The sequence below is a fragment of the Callorhinchus milii genome, unplaced genomic scaffold (assembly GCF_018977255.1).
Source record: "Callorhinchus milii isolate IMCB2004 unplaced genomic scaffold, IMCB_Cmil_1.0 Scaffold29, whole genome shotgun sequence".
NCBI lineage: Eukaryota > Metazoa > Chordata > Chondrichthyes > Chimaeriformes > Callorhinchidae > Callorhinchus > Callorhinchus milii.
Window position 1 is genome coordinate 3,316,619 of NW_024704770.1, and position 14,376 is coordinate 3,330,994.

The window sequence follows — 14,376 nt, forward strand, 5'->3', positions numbered from 1 at the left end:
ACACACAGCACAACACAGCACCACACACAGCACAGCACCACACACAGCACCACACACACAGCACCACACACACCCCCACACACAGCACCACACACACCACACACAGCACCACACACAGCACCACACACACCACACACAGCACACACACACCACACACAGCACCACACACAGCACCACACACACCACACACACCACACACAGCACCACACACAGCACAACACAGCACCACACACACACAGCACCACACACAGCACAGCACCACACACAGCACCACACACACACAGCACCACACACAGCACACAGCACACACACAGCACAGCACCACACACAGCACAACACAGCACCACACACAGCACAACACAGCACACACACACAGCACACACCCACACACAGCACCACCACACACAACACAGCACCACACACAGCACAACACCACACACAGCACAACACAGCACCACACACAACACAGCACAACACAGCACCACACACAGCACAACACAGCACCACACACAGCACAGCACCACACACAACACAGCACCACACACAACACAGCACCACACACAGCACAACACAGCACCACACACAGCACAGCACCACACACAGCACAACACAGCACCACACACAGCACAACACAGCACCACACACAGCACAGCACCACACACAGCACCACACACAGCACAACACAGCACCACACACAGCACAGCACCACACACAGCACCACACACACAGCACAGCACACACACACAGCACAACACACAGCACAACACAGCACCACACACAGCACCACACACAGCACAGCACCACACACAGCACAGCACAGCACCACACACAGCACAACACAGCACAACACAGCACCACACACAGCACAGCACCACACACAGCACCACACACAGCACAACACAGCACCACACACAGCACAGCACCACACACAGCACCACACACAGCACAACACAGCACCACACACAGCACCACACACAGCACAACACAGTACCACACACAGCACAGCACCACACACAGCACCACACACAGCACAGCACCACACACAGCACCACACACAGCACAGCACCACACACAGCACAGCACAGCACCACACACACACACACGACTGCAGTGTCGAGGAAATGCAAACAGTCTTCCTGTCCCCACCACAGCCTCCAAACCGACTGTCAACTTTCTAACCGACCCTTCTCGTTCTTTTCAGCTCCGTGTTCCCCCACATCCATTATTTCAGCCACTGTTTTTATTTGAGCTTTATATACATATATATATATATATATATAAATCCGCCTCTTCCCCGTCCCACGTACACACACACACACACACACCTATATATATATATATATATTCCCAGTAATTTACAGATGTCACCTCTGCTTTATTGCCGGTCTCCCTCTGTGTCGGATGCGGACGGTGGTTGTCTCCAGGAGACGGTACATTTTCACGAAGCTTTCATTCCTCAATGCTTGGAAGTCTCTCTCTCTCTCCTCTCTCTCCCCCTGTGTGTGTGTGTGTGTGTCCCTGTCTCCTGGGGAGAGTCTCTGCTGTACTCTCCAGCGCTCTCTGTCACAGTCACACAGGCACAGTCCGAGCTGCGCTTTAGCACCGAACTCGCTCTTTTGACAGCTGTAAACTGAGTCGGTGTTGCAATGATTTGATTCACTCGCTTCCCTGTTTTTTTTCAGAACGCTCCCGCTGTCCCCCCCCCACCCCCCCCACCCCCACCCCCCCCCCACCCCCACCCCCACCCCCCACCCCCCCACCCCACCCCCACCTCTTGTGAGAAGAAAGGAGATTTCTCTCTACATCTCCACTCTGTTTGATTTCCCTAAAGCCTAAGCTGCAGGGGGGGGGGGGGGGGGGGGGAGGCAACAGGGATAGCGAGGGTAATAATAATAATAATAATAATAATAATACTGTACAGCAGTGCTATTCACATCGGGAAGGCTTCCTTCTCAAAGTGGGACTGCGGGTCAGGAGTAGATTCGCTGAGTCCCAGGGCCGGACATGGAGCGATCTTCTGCTCCAGAGCCAGAGAGTGCCACTGGCCGAGGCCAGGCCGAGCCTCCCGGCACCCGGGGCTGGGGGGAGATGTCCCGAGTTTGGGGAGCGCACTCGTGCAAAAATCCTTATACAGAGGGGGACAGAAGTGTTGGGGTTATCGGTCACCCGAACTCCAGTGGAAGCCGTCTGTCAACTCTTTTTTTTAAAAAAGGGGGACATGTCAGCAGCTGCTCGAAGGGAAGGCAGGAGAGTGGGATTGGATTAGGGGTCTGAAGTGGAGGAAAACTTCTAATGTAAGGGTTAACCCCCCCCACCCCCCCCCCCACCACCCCCACTGCAGATGTGCTGAGCCGAGTGGCTCGTCTCTGTGTGTGTGTGTGTGTGTGTATATGTGTCTGTGTATGTGTGTGTGTATGTGTGTCTGTGTATGTGTGTGTATATGTGTGTGTGTATGTGTGTATATGTGTGTGTATGTGTGTTTGTATATGTGTGTGTATGTGTGTGTGTATGTGTGTATATATGTGTGTGTATGTGTGTGTGTGTGTATGTGTGTGTATGTGTGTGTGTGTATGTGTGTTGTGTGTATGTGTGTTGTGTTGTGTGTGTGTGTATATGTGTGTGTATATGTGTGTGTATATGTGTGTGTGTGTGTATATGTGTGTGTATGTTTATGTGTATGTGTGTGTGTGTATATGTGTGTGTGTGTATGTGTGTGTGTGTATATGTGTGTGTGTGTGTATATGTGTGTGTGTGCCACCCCACAAGGTCCTGCTGACGTGAGTGTACACATCACTGCAGTCGCTTCTCACAGCCCACACTGAAGACACAGCCTCTTCCATTCAGTGAGCGGAACACAATGAATTCACTACAATAACGGGAGAAGCTTAACAATCTGCTCATGAAATGAATTTAAATGAAGCTGCACTATTGTGGACCCAGCACTCACTTTGCCTGTCTGTGGATTAAATGGCGCATTTTTCAGTCGTGCGCTGATGCCTTCATTAGTTTAATTAATCAATTGCGAATAAGGATATTTCAGGCTTCTGAAATGAACTGCACCATCTGATATGTTATTGTTTTATGGTTAGATCCCGTAAGAGTATCAGCTTGAAGGAAAATGCAACTAATCACCAGAAAAATGAGCTTTTCTATTATACCCCTTTATTAGCTGTAACCTCTCAAAAAGCAGTGTGTGAGAATAGTAGGTATTAACATACAGTAACACCGCGCACAGTGGCTTTAGACTTAGCTGACACGCGTGGAAATCCATCACTGTGCCTAAGAGTCTCCGAAACAAGAGTTCCACATGCATCTATTTTCCATTTGCCAAGTCTGGAGTGCACTCTCTCTCCCTCTCTCTCTGGAGGGGCCAAGCTTTGCTCCTGCTCTCTCTTATGGATGAGTAAAGAATGCCCATTTTTATAGCACCTAAAAGCATCTCAAACACTTTCGCGGTAATTAAGTTTCGTATCTTTTGGTAGGCAAACGTGACAACCATTTCGCGCACTGCATTGGCCTCATCGTGAATAACCAACCACCGTCCATCACAGTAGGCCCCCGAGGAGCGAGTGTACAGGAGCAGCGCTGCCAGTCTGTCAGGGTGCACTGTTGGTGGGGTCAATAAGCAACACTATACGTAGCCTCGAGTAGCTGATCCCAAACCAGATCAGGAAACCTGTCCCCCGCGAGCCAGACATTCCCCGTTACATCACATAAAACCTGCTTTTCAAAAATGTGTTTTGTCATTTTCTAATTCGGTTTCTAATTATTTCTAATTCAAATAAAAACTCCCAAATAACAGACAAAAAAATAACTGCTGTGGGTCCCCAGTAAGTAGATAAGCCATGGCAGGTGCTAGTTGCTGATATAATTTGGGGGAAGGGTACAATCTGTTTTCACATCAGTACAACATCAGATGAAAAAAAAACCTACTCCTGACTAATGAATCGGTCCAATTCTCAGCAGAGAATGAATTCACTCTGTTGGGTGCAAGGAATTTACAAACTAACTCATCTCTGGATGAAGCATTTGCCAAATCTTCCAAAGCTTTCTCTTTCTTTGACTCTCTCGTGCGTTTGGTCAACATCCTCAGACACCTCTGCTGTCCGTTCTTGCTCAATGAAAAGCACCAGGAGAAACTCACTGCTCTTTTCCGAGAGGGTAAGGCAGTCCTGAAGGGAAGGCAGACAAGACCTCGGGTCTAACCTCTTCTCTGAACAATGGCACCTCTGACAAAGCAACAATCTACAACCAACGGGCAGGCTGAGGGAAGATGAGGAAACCTTCACTGGATGATCAGAATTGCTGCTTCCCATTTAGCCAGAGAATTAGACTATTCCCATCTCCTCTTGTATCTCCTGAGGTTATGTTCTTGCCAAGTTCCCAAGCCGGCCCTTCTCAAACATTGCCTGAACACCAATGAATCTCAGCCACATTCTTCTTTCATGTTCTATCCTCAAAGGAACACCCAAGAAACGTCTTAGACATGACCAACCTTTCAGCTATTAAGGTTGACTGGACTTTTCTTAAATGCACTTGAGTTGCTGACCTCAATCTATTTCTGAACAGAGATGCTGGGCTGTAATTGAAGGAAGGAATTGAAACAGCTGCACTCTGTGCTGCTCTGATGCTATTTGTTTTCAATAAGCTTTGAAATTTTCCACGTCTCGCCACTTAGGCACTAATCTCTTCTCGGACTCTTGCTCTCTTCTCTTTGGTGTCTTATGATCTTTAAGCAACTCGATTCACATTGTTCCATTGCTACTCTGACCACAAACTGCTCCTTAAATACCAGTACGCCTACCAGTGCGTTATCTCATGGTCAAAGCCATCAACAAATCCTGCAGTGAAGTGTTGTGAAAGGAACATCCATTGAAAGCTTCTAACTCCCCATTCCCTGCGCTTTTCCTCCAAATTGGGGCTTCACAGCGTCTCTTCACGTACCTGTGTCCATGTGACTGATGACTGCCCACCCCGCCTCTCTGATTTTGTGCAGTTTCTAATTTTCTTCCCAGCTCAAGTATCTTTTGATTGTTCACCACCACTCCCTATGGAAATCTAACCAGGTTTAATCCGATTACAATTCAGCGGTATACTTGGCCACCAGGGCTTTGAAGCAAATGGAGTTTCAGAGTCAGGTTCAAACAAAAATCTCGACTGGAAATCAAATGTAATTTTTTATTTTTTTTAAAAATTCAACAAATGTAAGCATCAAAGAAGCAAAATAAGTGAATGGTCTAACAGGCTGAATAAGTGGCATCTCAGGTCACCCATCCCCTCTTGTTGTGCAAAGGTGATCAGGGCTGTTGAGTCCTGGATTACAGCAGTGGTGCGCAATGAATGTGTTAAAGATTTACATAATGTAACGTCTCCCAGGAAATAAACTAGGGAGTACTTAATGCTGTTTAGTTGGATGCTGCAAACACAAATCTACTATGTTAATCTGTTCTAATAAGACACAGACAGAAGACAGGACTCAAGGCTACAGAGATATGGCACTATTTTTTCCTCTCCCCTGACTGCACTGAGGTGGCTTGAACTGAAAGGAATTATAAATAGAACTGTAGATAGCTGGGAGGAAGCTCCAGCACAGTGACGTACACAAATTATGTCATAAAAGAACAAGTGTTTTTTTTATTGAGAGTCTTTTGACACCAGCCAGGGTGAAAAGAGTAGGAGAGAAGAGGAGCGAAATCACAAAGTTGTGCTTAGATAATTCTAGGCTTCATTTTAATAGCACGTCGAGTGTAGGAGGAAAGGAAGAGTAAAAGGAAGAGTAAAAGGTATGCGGGTGGGGAGGGAAGAGTTCCACAGTCTTGAGGCCCTGGGAAAGAATGAGTTTAAGTAGAAGTCACTATTACGAATGTCGATTTATATGGTGAGGGAGCAGGGAGGAGCTGGAGTGTGTGGCCAATTTTATTTTCAGCAACTAAGGCGGTCCCTCTCATCAGGTCCAGGCAATGCTACCGTACCAAATCAAAACATTACAAGAGAGGTTCAGATGAAGGTAGCCAATTTAATCTCATCATTCTATCCTTTCACATTACAGCTGGTGTCAAGCATTCTCAATAAAAAGCCATTTCTTGACAGTATCTGTTCTGAATTTGTCCTTCATAACCCTGAACCCATGCCCTCCTGTCTTGCTGTGAAATCTGAAAATATTGCTCTATAAAGATCCAAGGCATGTCTCAAGAATCCTCCTCTTCGACCGTGCCTTCAAGCTATCCTCCTATCCATTTATCCTCCCTGCCCTCCTGATCCCAAACCCGCAGCTTGGGTCCAAATCCCTGACTGTTCAGCGCCATCCACCTGACGTGAAAGGCGCTGTACAAATGTAAATTGTTGTTGTTGTTGGACGCAGCATATATGTGTTCTGTTTGGTCCAACTAAACGCTTGGTGAACTACTGCATTGCTTAATATCAGTCTCACAGTCCATCTCCACAGTCTAACTTGGATAATTTTTCACCCACATGTGTTGGAGTAATTACAAAGGACTGGCCTCCTGCTAATGCAAGGATCGGAGGGAACAATAATGACATACATTTCTACAGCACCTATCACATCAAAATCAATGTCTCCAATGAATGCAGGAAAGAAGAACAATTTGCATATTTACAGAGCCTATAACGTTAAAATGGCTTAAAGCGTTTCACTGTAATTACTGTCAGGTGCTGTAATTTTTGTCAGAAAATGTAGCAGCTACAGTTATTTTGCGCAATGCAAAAGGTGCCACAAACAAGAACAATTAATCGGGAGCACTTCCGGCCAGGCGATTGGGAGAAACTCACTTCTCTTTTCCAGTAATGTTTAATGTTTAGCTAAACTGCCACATGGGACTTCAGTTTAACCTCTCATCTGAATTCTGGTGCCTTTGACAAGGCATTGCTTGCCCAATAAAGGTGGAGTATCTTGCTGGGCTGTGAGCTAAGTCTCTATGTGGGGCTTGAACCCAGAGATAGGAGTCGAGTTGAGCCATGCTGATACTGAGTAAATATAACATAATAATCATAATCCTTGCATTTGATATACTGCTTTATCACAGCTTCAAGACGTCTCAAAGTGCTTCACAAAATATACCATAAAGTGAATTGACTATATATTTTGTGGGCGAAACCTGGCGAAACATTACTTCTAATTAATTGAATTTTCCTTTCTCCAGAGCAAGCGTAACAAGTAAACTCCTAACTAAATTGCTTCTATTATTGTTCAGGTCTGATCGACGATTGCAGCCTGGAACCCAGCAGGCTTTTCAGTCCAATCAACCCACCTACATTCAAACGTCAGTCCAGGCGCAGCTGGCAGCCACAACCAGGAGAGCTGCTCTGCTTGAAATTACATTTTATAAAGAGAAAATGATCAATTATATACTTTTTAATTCAGCAGAATTACAGTGTTGGGAGTTCTAACACCAACAACAGCAATTAAAGAAAGCTGATCCTTTAATAAATACAAATATTCACCACCTGGTAACTGTGTTCAGAAGTACCCCAGAATGTCAAATTGCAATCTCATCTTAGTCCATCACACCAATTAGTTTTAACATGTAAAATCATGCCATATTGTAGAGAATGCCTTTAATTCATTCTTAATTTGGAAGCCACTTCTTTTTGAGAACTGCGGAAAAACAACTTCCAAATTTAGATTTATGTTTTCGACAATCCGTCACCACCTTAACTTTTAAAACAAAACAGTGTCGCAGGCTGGGACGAAGGCCTCCAAATATTTAACCAACCCCACGTCCACAGACATCTTTTCCCCCTTCCCCCATGCCTCTGATCTCACAGTTTAGGTAAAATAACCATGAAAGACACTATATAAATGCAAATTACTTTCTGGGAGTCTCTCCTTATACAGTCTTAGCCAACACATCCTCCTTAGCTCATCTCTGAAACCTGTCCAATGCTTCAATATCCTTTTGAAGGTAGTTTGCTCGAAACTGCACCAAGTATTCCAAATATGGCCTTGCCAGTGATTTATACAAGGCTAAAAAAGCATTTTTCAACTGATTTTCAAATGCCTTCAATAAGCAGAAACATATCAACTGCCTGATTTACCATTAACTCCGTAAATTTGAATCTATTTTAAAAGGCTAACGTATGGACCTTTGTCAAATGCCATTCAAATAATCCAAGTAAATCATATTCACTGAACTCGCACTCTGTGCCTTTCTCCTCATGAGTGAACAATGAAATGTTAACACTGTAGGTTTGACAATTGGAAGTGCAAAGCACAAATGCCGTGTTTCCCACAGATAAACAGCTGGCCCACATTCACTGTCCAGGGTCACACATTAACATTGTCTTCTAGGATGAGGCTTACTCAAGGTCTTACACTGAAATGATAGCCTCACCCCTCCTGGTTTACAACCCAAATGAGACCCAAACCCTGTCAGTGTGAATAACCAGCTCAGAGTAACATTTAAACAGCAATCTAATTCTCAGTGCAGCAACTCGACAGGACAATTCCCTGCAGCCAATGTTGTGGACCAGCTGGCTGCCTCCTGCCATGAATCTCCTTGCTGAGCAAAGGCGGCACTGATCACCACACACAGCAGCTCATTGCTGACACCCAGTGGAACTCAGTCCATTCACAGACAGTACCAACAAAGGCTCAGTGGATTTCAGATTCACGAGCAAACTGTGGGTATGAATTGTGACTTCTTTGCTACAAACTGTAATTGGAAGGCGAGAGCCTCAATTCTTTAAAGGAGAATTAGATACAGTAGATGCTTGAAGAGGAGGAATATTTAAGGAGGTAGGCAACAAGCAAAAGAGGAATTTGATTAGGTGGCTCACATGGAGGAAACACCATTGCAGACCTGATGTGGATATAGGCCTGTGTCAGTCTTGTAACATTCCACGAGAGGCTCTATATTAATTCTCTCTCCTCCCTACACATGCACTCAGGCAGGTTGAGTGAACGGAAAGATTTCAGACTCATAAGACAATAAGAACATAAGGAAATGCTGAAACAAGACCGAGTTCCATCCTGTTCCGCCATCCTGGCAGTCGGATGCACATGTCGTGTCCCAAACTATACACTGTTTCCCCAGATATTATCTCCTAAAAGACTCAGAAAAATTGAACTTTTGTCCTGAGGCTGGACAACAATGCAAGGACATGGGAGCTCACTGTGACAATCTCCCTCTTACCTGTTGGGGTCTTGATCTGCCTGTGTGATGGCTATCCGGGGAGGAATGTGCAGTGGCAGAGTCGTTGGTCGCTGAAAATAGCCTGGCTCTGGAGATCTGGACCTGGATCTCCACTGGGGAACCTGCAGAGTCCCGGCAAAGCAGCGGCGGCCTCGACGTACGTCCACACCCAGGGAACTGCTGGAGGTGTAGGACCTGCTGTAGCGGCCTGGCTCCAGCGTGTCCTTGCTCTTCTGGAAGAGAAATGGAAAACAAAAGCCATCAAAACATGTAAAAATGTCACACATACTCACATTGAATAAAGCTGAGAATGTCCTTTCTGCTGCTGTCTGCAGCCAATGACCACTTAGAAACATTTGCTGTAACAGCCAACAAAGGATGACCTGTAGAGTGGGGAGCTCCTACCTCAGGCTTCCACAGGAGGTCTTTGCCCGCTGACTTGCCCTGTGAGATTTGGATGCTACTCCCAGGAAGAACAGTGTCTTCCTCCACTTCCCGACACACACCATTTGCTGGCACACAATACATTAGAAACACATGTAAGAGTTTACCAAGTTTGCACCGTTGGAACCAACCCCCAATGCTGAGGAAAGTTGTCCAGCCACACTGATAGCACGATTTACTGATAAACTGTTCATTTGGTTCAGTATAAAGTGACAGAAAAAGCCAACTAAAAGAAAACATAATAGCATTTCCGTAGCTGAGCTCCCAGAGGCCCTCGCCAGCACTTACTCAATTTCACACCCGAATATTTCTGCACACCGAGTCAATTCAAGCAAGGAAACGGCATCAACAAGCTATCAAATCCCACCCTCAGCAGCAACAACAACAACAAAATTACATTTGTATAGCACAAGGCAAACAAAAGCCCAGGCAATCATTGGAAGACAGTGTAGAGTGAAGTTTCCCAGATAATGGGTCTGCCCCGGTGTGTGAGTGGGAGTTGTGCACTTTGTGGAACCACACTATATCTTTCAATGCAGAAACCAATCCTCAATTTCATGGTGCAATGCACAAATATATTTAATATTGTCATTCCTTTGCAGTTTTTTTCCCCCTCCATTTCTCCCCCGCCCTGTCAGCTGAACAGCAGGTTCATACCAGCCCTGAAAGAGGAAAGAGCTTACACTCGATAAAGTGTCAGTGATGTTGGAACATCTCAAAGCATGTCAAAATAATTATTGTCAAGTATGTTTGTAGGCGAATGTGGCAGCGATGTTGGGCAAAACAGTGTCCCATAAATAGTCTCACGATGACTTAAGTTATTAGGAGGATGGTTGGCCAAGACACCATGAGGAACTCCCTTCTCTTTTCCAATGGTGTTGTGGAATCTTTAAAGTCCAACTGAACAGGCAGAAGGGACATTGGTTTACCTTCTCATCCACAAAATGATGCCTCTATCAACTTAGCACCCCCCAGTCCTGAGCTCAAATATCAGTGTGGACTATGAGCTTAAAGCTCTGACGAAGGACTCAAACCCACAGCCTATGAGAGTGAGTGTTATCAACTGGATCAGACTGAGACCACGACTGTATAATATTATAATAATAAACCCAGGCTCAATGTTGTAATATGCTGCAACTAGGACAGAAGACCGGGAATGATATTTTGAGGCTCTGGTGCTGTTAATCACAATGACATTTATTTTTTTAAGAGTTGTTTTGCCACTAAATATCTTTTAATCATTTGTTCAGTGCAGATAAATAAATCTGTCACATTCAATCCATCTTATTTCACTACTCACATTAGAAAAAATCTAATTTTAAGCTGCAACAGTAGCAGATGGTTTACAGAAACAATTGATCGAATATGCTCGCCTTTAGGTGGACGGTCACACAAATAAAACACATCATCACTTTCATTAGAAATGAAGAACATTAATTTATTTTTTAATATTGGTGTGGGAGGTTCTAGGGACAGGAACAGACCGAGACTGTAGGATGCAATGGTGTGTGTGCTGCTGGGGATTTCAGCTCTTTGGGACGTCCTCCCAACGTGAAAGGCGCTCTATAATTGTAACTGTTGTTGTTGATAATAATATTATGTGGCCTGATCACATAAATTTCCCATCATTATAAGGGAGAGGTTAGGAGAATTTGTTTCACACATGCACATGCACACGGATCTATTAGAACATGGAATTCCCTAACAAAAACACGGGTTGAAGCAGAATTCATAATAACTTTTGAAAAGGAATTAGACAAATATGTGAAGAGGAAAAATATAACATGCGTGTCAGTGTGTGTGTGCGTGTGCGTGTATATCTGTGTGGGGGATATGAGGCGTCACAGACATAGAGCGGCACAGGCACAATGGGCTGAGTGGCTTCCTTCTGTATAAAATTCTATGTGGGAACATTCTTTGAGGGGATCGGGGAAAGGGTGGGTGAAATCCACAGTAGGGAATCGTTCAATTGGGCAAATTCGGCAAAAATCTTAAATTCAGCCTTAATTTGGAAGGCAGTTTCAGTGATTCTTGAAAGGAAGCCAGTTTCCAAACTCAGACAGATTACAACCAATTTCTAGAATTCCTTACAATCTTGCATTTTATAAAAATAACAATTTAGTCACTCACTCCACGACTGTTTGTGAGATACTGCTATGCTTCCGTGTTTCGCCCACAAAACACAGTCACTCCAATTTACAGTATATTTTGTGAAGTGCTTTGAGATGTCTAGAAGACATGATAAGGCGGTATATCAAGTGCAAGGATTATTATTATTTTCGGACAATGGCTTTTAAGGCTGAGACCATGAGACTTTTCAGGCTTCTGCCCTCTCCCATTGGAATTTTCCATTAGGGAGAGTAGCTTACGGTTCCTAACGTATAGGATGCGGGTACAGCCCTATTTCCTGCTACTCCGCAGGAAATGCATTGGAGCTTCAGTGGACTACATTGTTCATCAGACACAACTCTTTAACCAACACCTGCAGGAAACGCCAGCAAACAGGCTACAAGCATGCTTTCACTGCAGAGAGCACCCTGGAGAAAGACTCGTTGCAATTCAAGCAAAGCTAATTAGATGGAGAGTGACCTTAGCTCATTAAGGAATGTGACATGAGCTTCGATGCGAGAATTACAAGCGAAACCTGGTACACCCCCAGCCGCCTGAGGGTAATGAACCTCAGCCTTTCATTAGTAAACTGACAAATCGTTAACTAACAGTGCGTGTGCAACGGGTAGGGATCAACTCCGGCGCGTGCTTCCTGCACAGTAATTAGAGTACCTGCCCCCAACCAGAGTTCATTAATTCATTCCTGATATGTATCAGCTTCTCTCAGTGGGCAGCACTCTTGTCTCCGAGTTGGAAGGTTGTATGTTCAAGCCCCACAATGGGAATTTGAGCTCAAAGTCTACACTGACACTCCAGTCGTTCTCTCTGCCTATTTGGGTGGACATTAATGAACCGTGACGCTGGAGTCCTAGCTACCAACCCTCCAGATAAACTGGTAATTCACCTCATGAGTGTATGTGGGATTTTGTTGTGTGTAAATTGCTTCTATGTTTGGCTACAAATATACAGCAACTAAACTTTAATTCCTTGTGAAGCTCTGTGAGATAATTCAGTATACTGTATTAAACTTCATAATTATATTACTAACCAAATCACGGCCAGCGGAATAAAATAAAAAATAAAGTGCCAGGTCCGCTTCCACTATTCTGCCACTTGAGGGCACTCTGACTCCACCATTTTGAACATACAACAATAACAACAAAATTACATTTGTATTGCGCCTTTCACGTCGGGAGGACATCCCATAACATAACATTAAGACTGAAGTTTTTCACTATTCAGAAATATAGTAGCCCGAGTCTAAATTACACGTCATAACCTTTAGAACAGTGTTGAATCAGGATTCCCTTCAACACGTTATCAGTGCCCCCCCAACCCCCCCAAAATGATACATTATCCTGATCGTTCCTGTCCCAGCACTTAAATCCCAATGGGGCTAAAACCCATTGTATTCTGTTTGAAACACAACAGCAACTTGGATTCCTATAGAACCTGTGGAGTCCAATTTGTGGAGTGATATAGCTCAGAGGTTAGAGCACTCGCTTTGCAAGTGAGAGACCTGAGTTCAATTCCAGGCAGAGGGCGAAACCTCGGGCAAGTTTCCTTACTCCACACAGAGCCTAATAATAATCCCTCCAAAACCCAAAACAATAATAAATTGGTCATTTTCAATCCTCGACTGTTTGTGGGACATTGCTGTGCGCAATTGGCTGCCGCGTTCGCCCACAAATATACAGTCAATTCACTTTACAGTGTGTTCTGTGAAGCGCTTTGAGATGTCGAGAAAACGTGAAAAGCGCTGTATCAAATGCAAGGATTATTATTATAACCTTTCACTGAGGAAAACCTCACAAAGCACTGGGCTGGTGTGGATCGCTGAGCAAAGTGAGAAACATGGAGGTAAGAGAGGGAGGTGACTGAAAGCATGGTCAAAAAGAGAGGGTGAGCATGCCAGGTGGAGGGATTTTACAGAGACTCAGGGGATGGATGTCACAGTAGCCTCATCGATTTAATAATAGTAACAATCCTTGCAGTTGATATAGCGCCTTATCACGTCTTTGAGACATCTCAAACACTTCACAGAATATACGGTAAAGTGAATTGACTGTATATTTTGTGGGCGAAACGCGGAAGCCAATCGTGCACAGTAGAGTCCCACTAACAGTCGTGGATTGAGCGACCAAATTTATTTTTATTTTGATTTGAAGGCTGAAAGCACCCAACTGCAATCTGTACCTGTGACACAAACAGAAAAACACACCACTCAGCATTGTTATGTACTCACTTCCTCTACATTTACAGCCAGGACACTTCTACTCTTCTTCATTGTGAGAGAGAAGCCGCCCAGTCCGGTCCGATGACGAAGGGGAGGTTACTGCACCTAAAGCTCAGCCACGGCTGCGAACACCCGGGTGTCCCAGGTACCGACGGAGGTGATCACTGGCCCCGTTACAGCTCCAAGAATATTTAGCCGCGACTCATCGCTAGAAGCTTCAGAGGGATGTCGTGGCGGGCAGGGAATCCCGTCTCGGGATTTCGTTTTCTACCTGGAAAGAAAAAGGAAAGGTTATTGAAGACGGTGGCACGACTGGGACCACATAAAACCATTGCAAAAACAAATGACAACCAGCAAGGGGCAGCACAACAACATAATACTAATTCAAATAAGCTTTGCATTTAATTTGATTTGGTGCCTATTACCTGAAAACGC

General features: G+C 44.8%; 1 protein-coding gene across 1 annotated transcript in view; it reads right to left on the reverse strand.

Moving 5' to 3' along the window:
• Window positions 1-14,059, reverse strand: part of pde4a (phosphodiesterase 4A, cAMP-specific) — a 71,491-nt gene extending 57,432 nt beyond the window's left edge. Inside the window, exons 1-2 of the mRNA XM_042344744.1 lie at window positions 13,951-14,059; window positions 9,153-9,385 (exon numbers count right to left, since the gene is read on the reverse strand). Coding sequence (XP_042200678.1) covers window positions 9,153-9,385; window positions 13,951-13,992 — 275 coding nt within the window. The 5' untranslated portion in view covers window positions 13,993-14,059. The remainder of the gene's footprint in view (window positions 1-9,152; window positions 9,386-13,950) is intronic.
• Window positions 14,060-14,376: the final 317 nt, after the last annotated feature.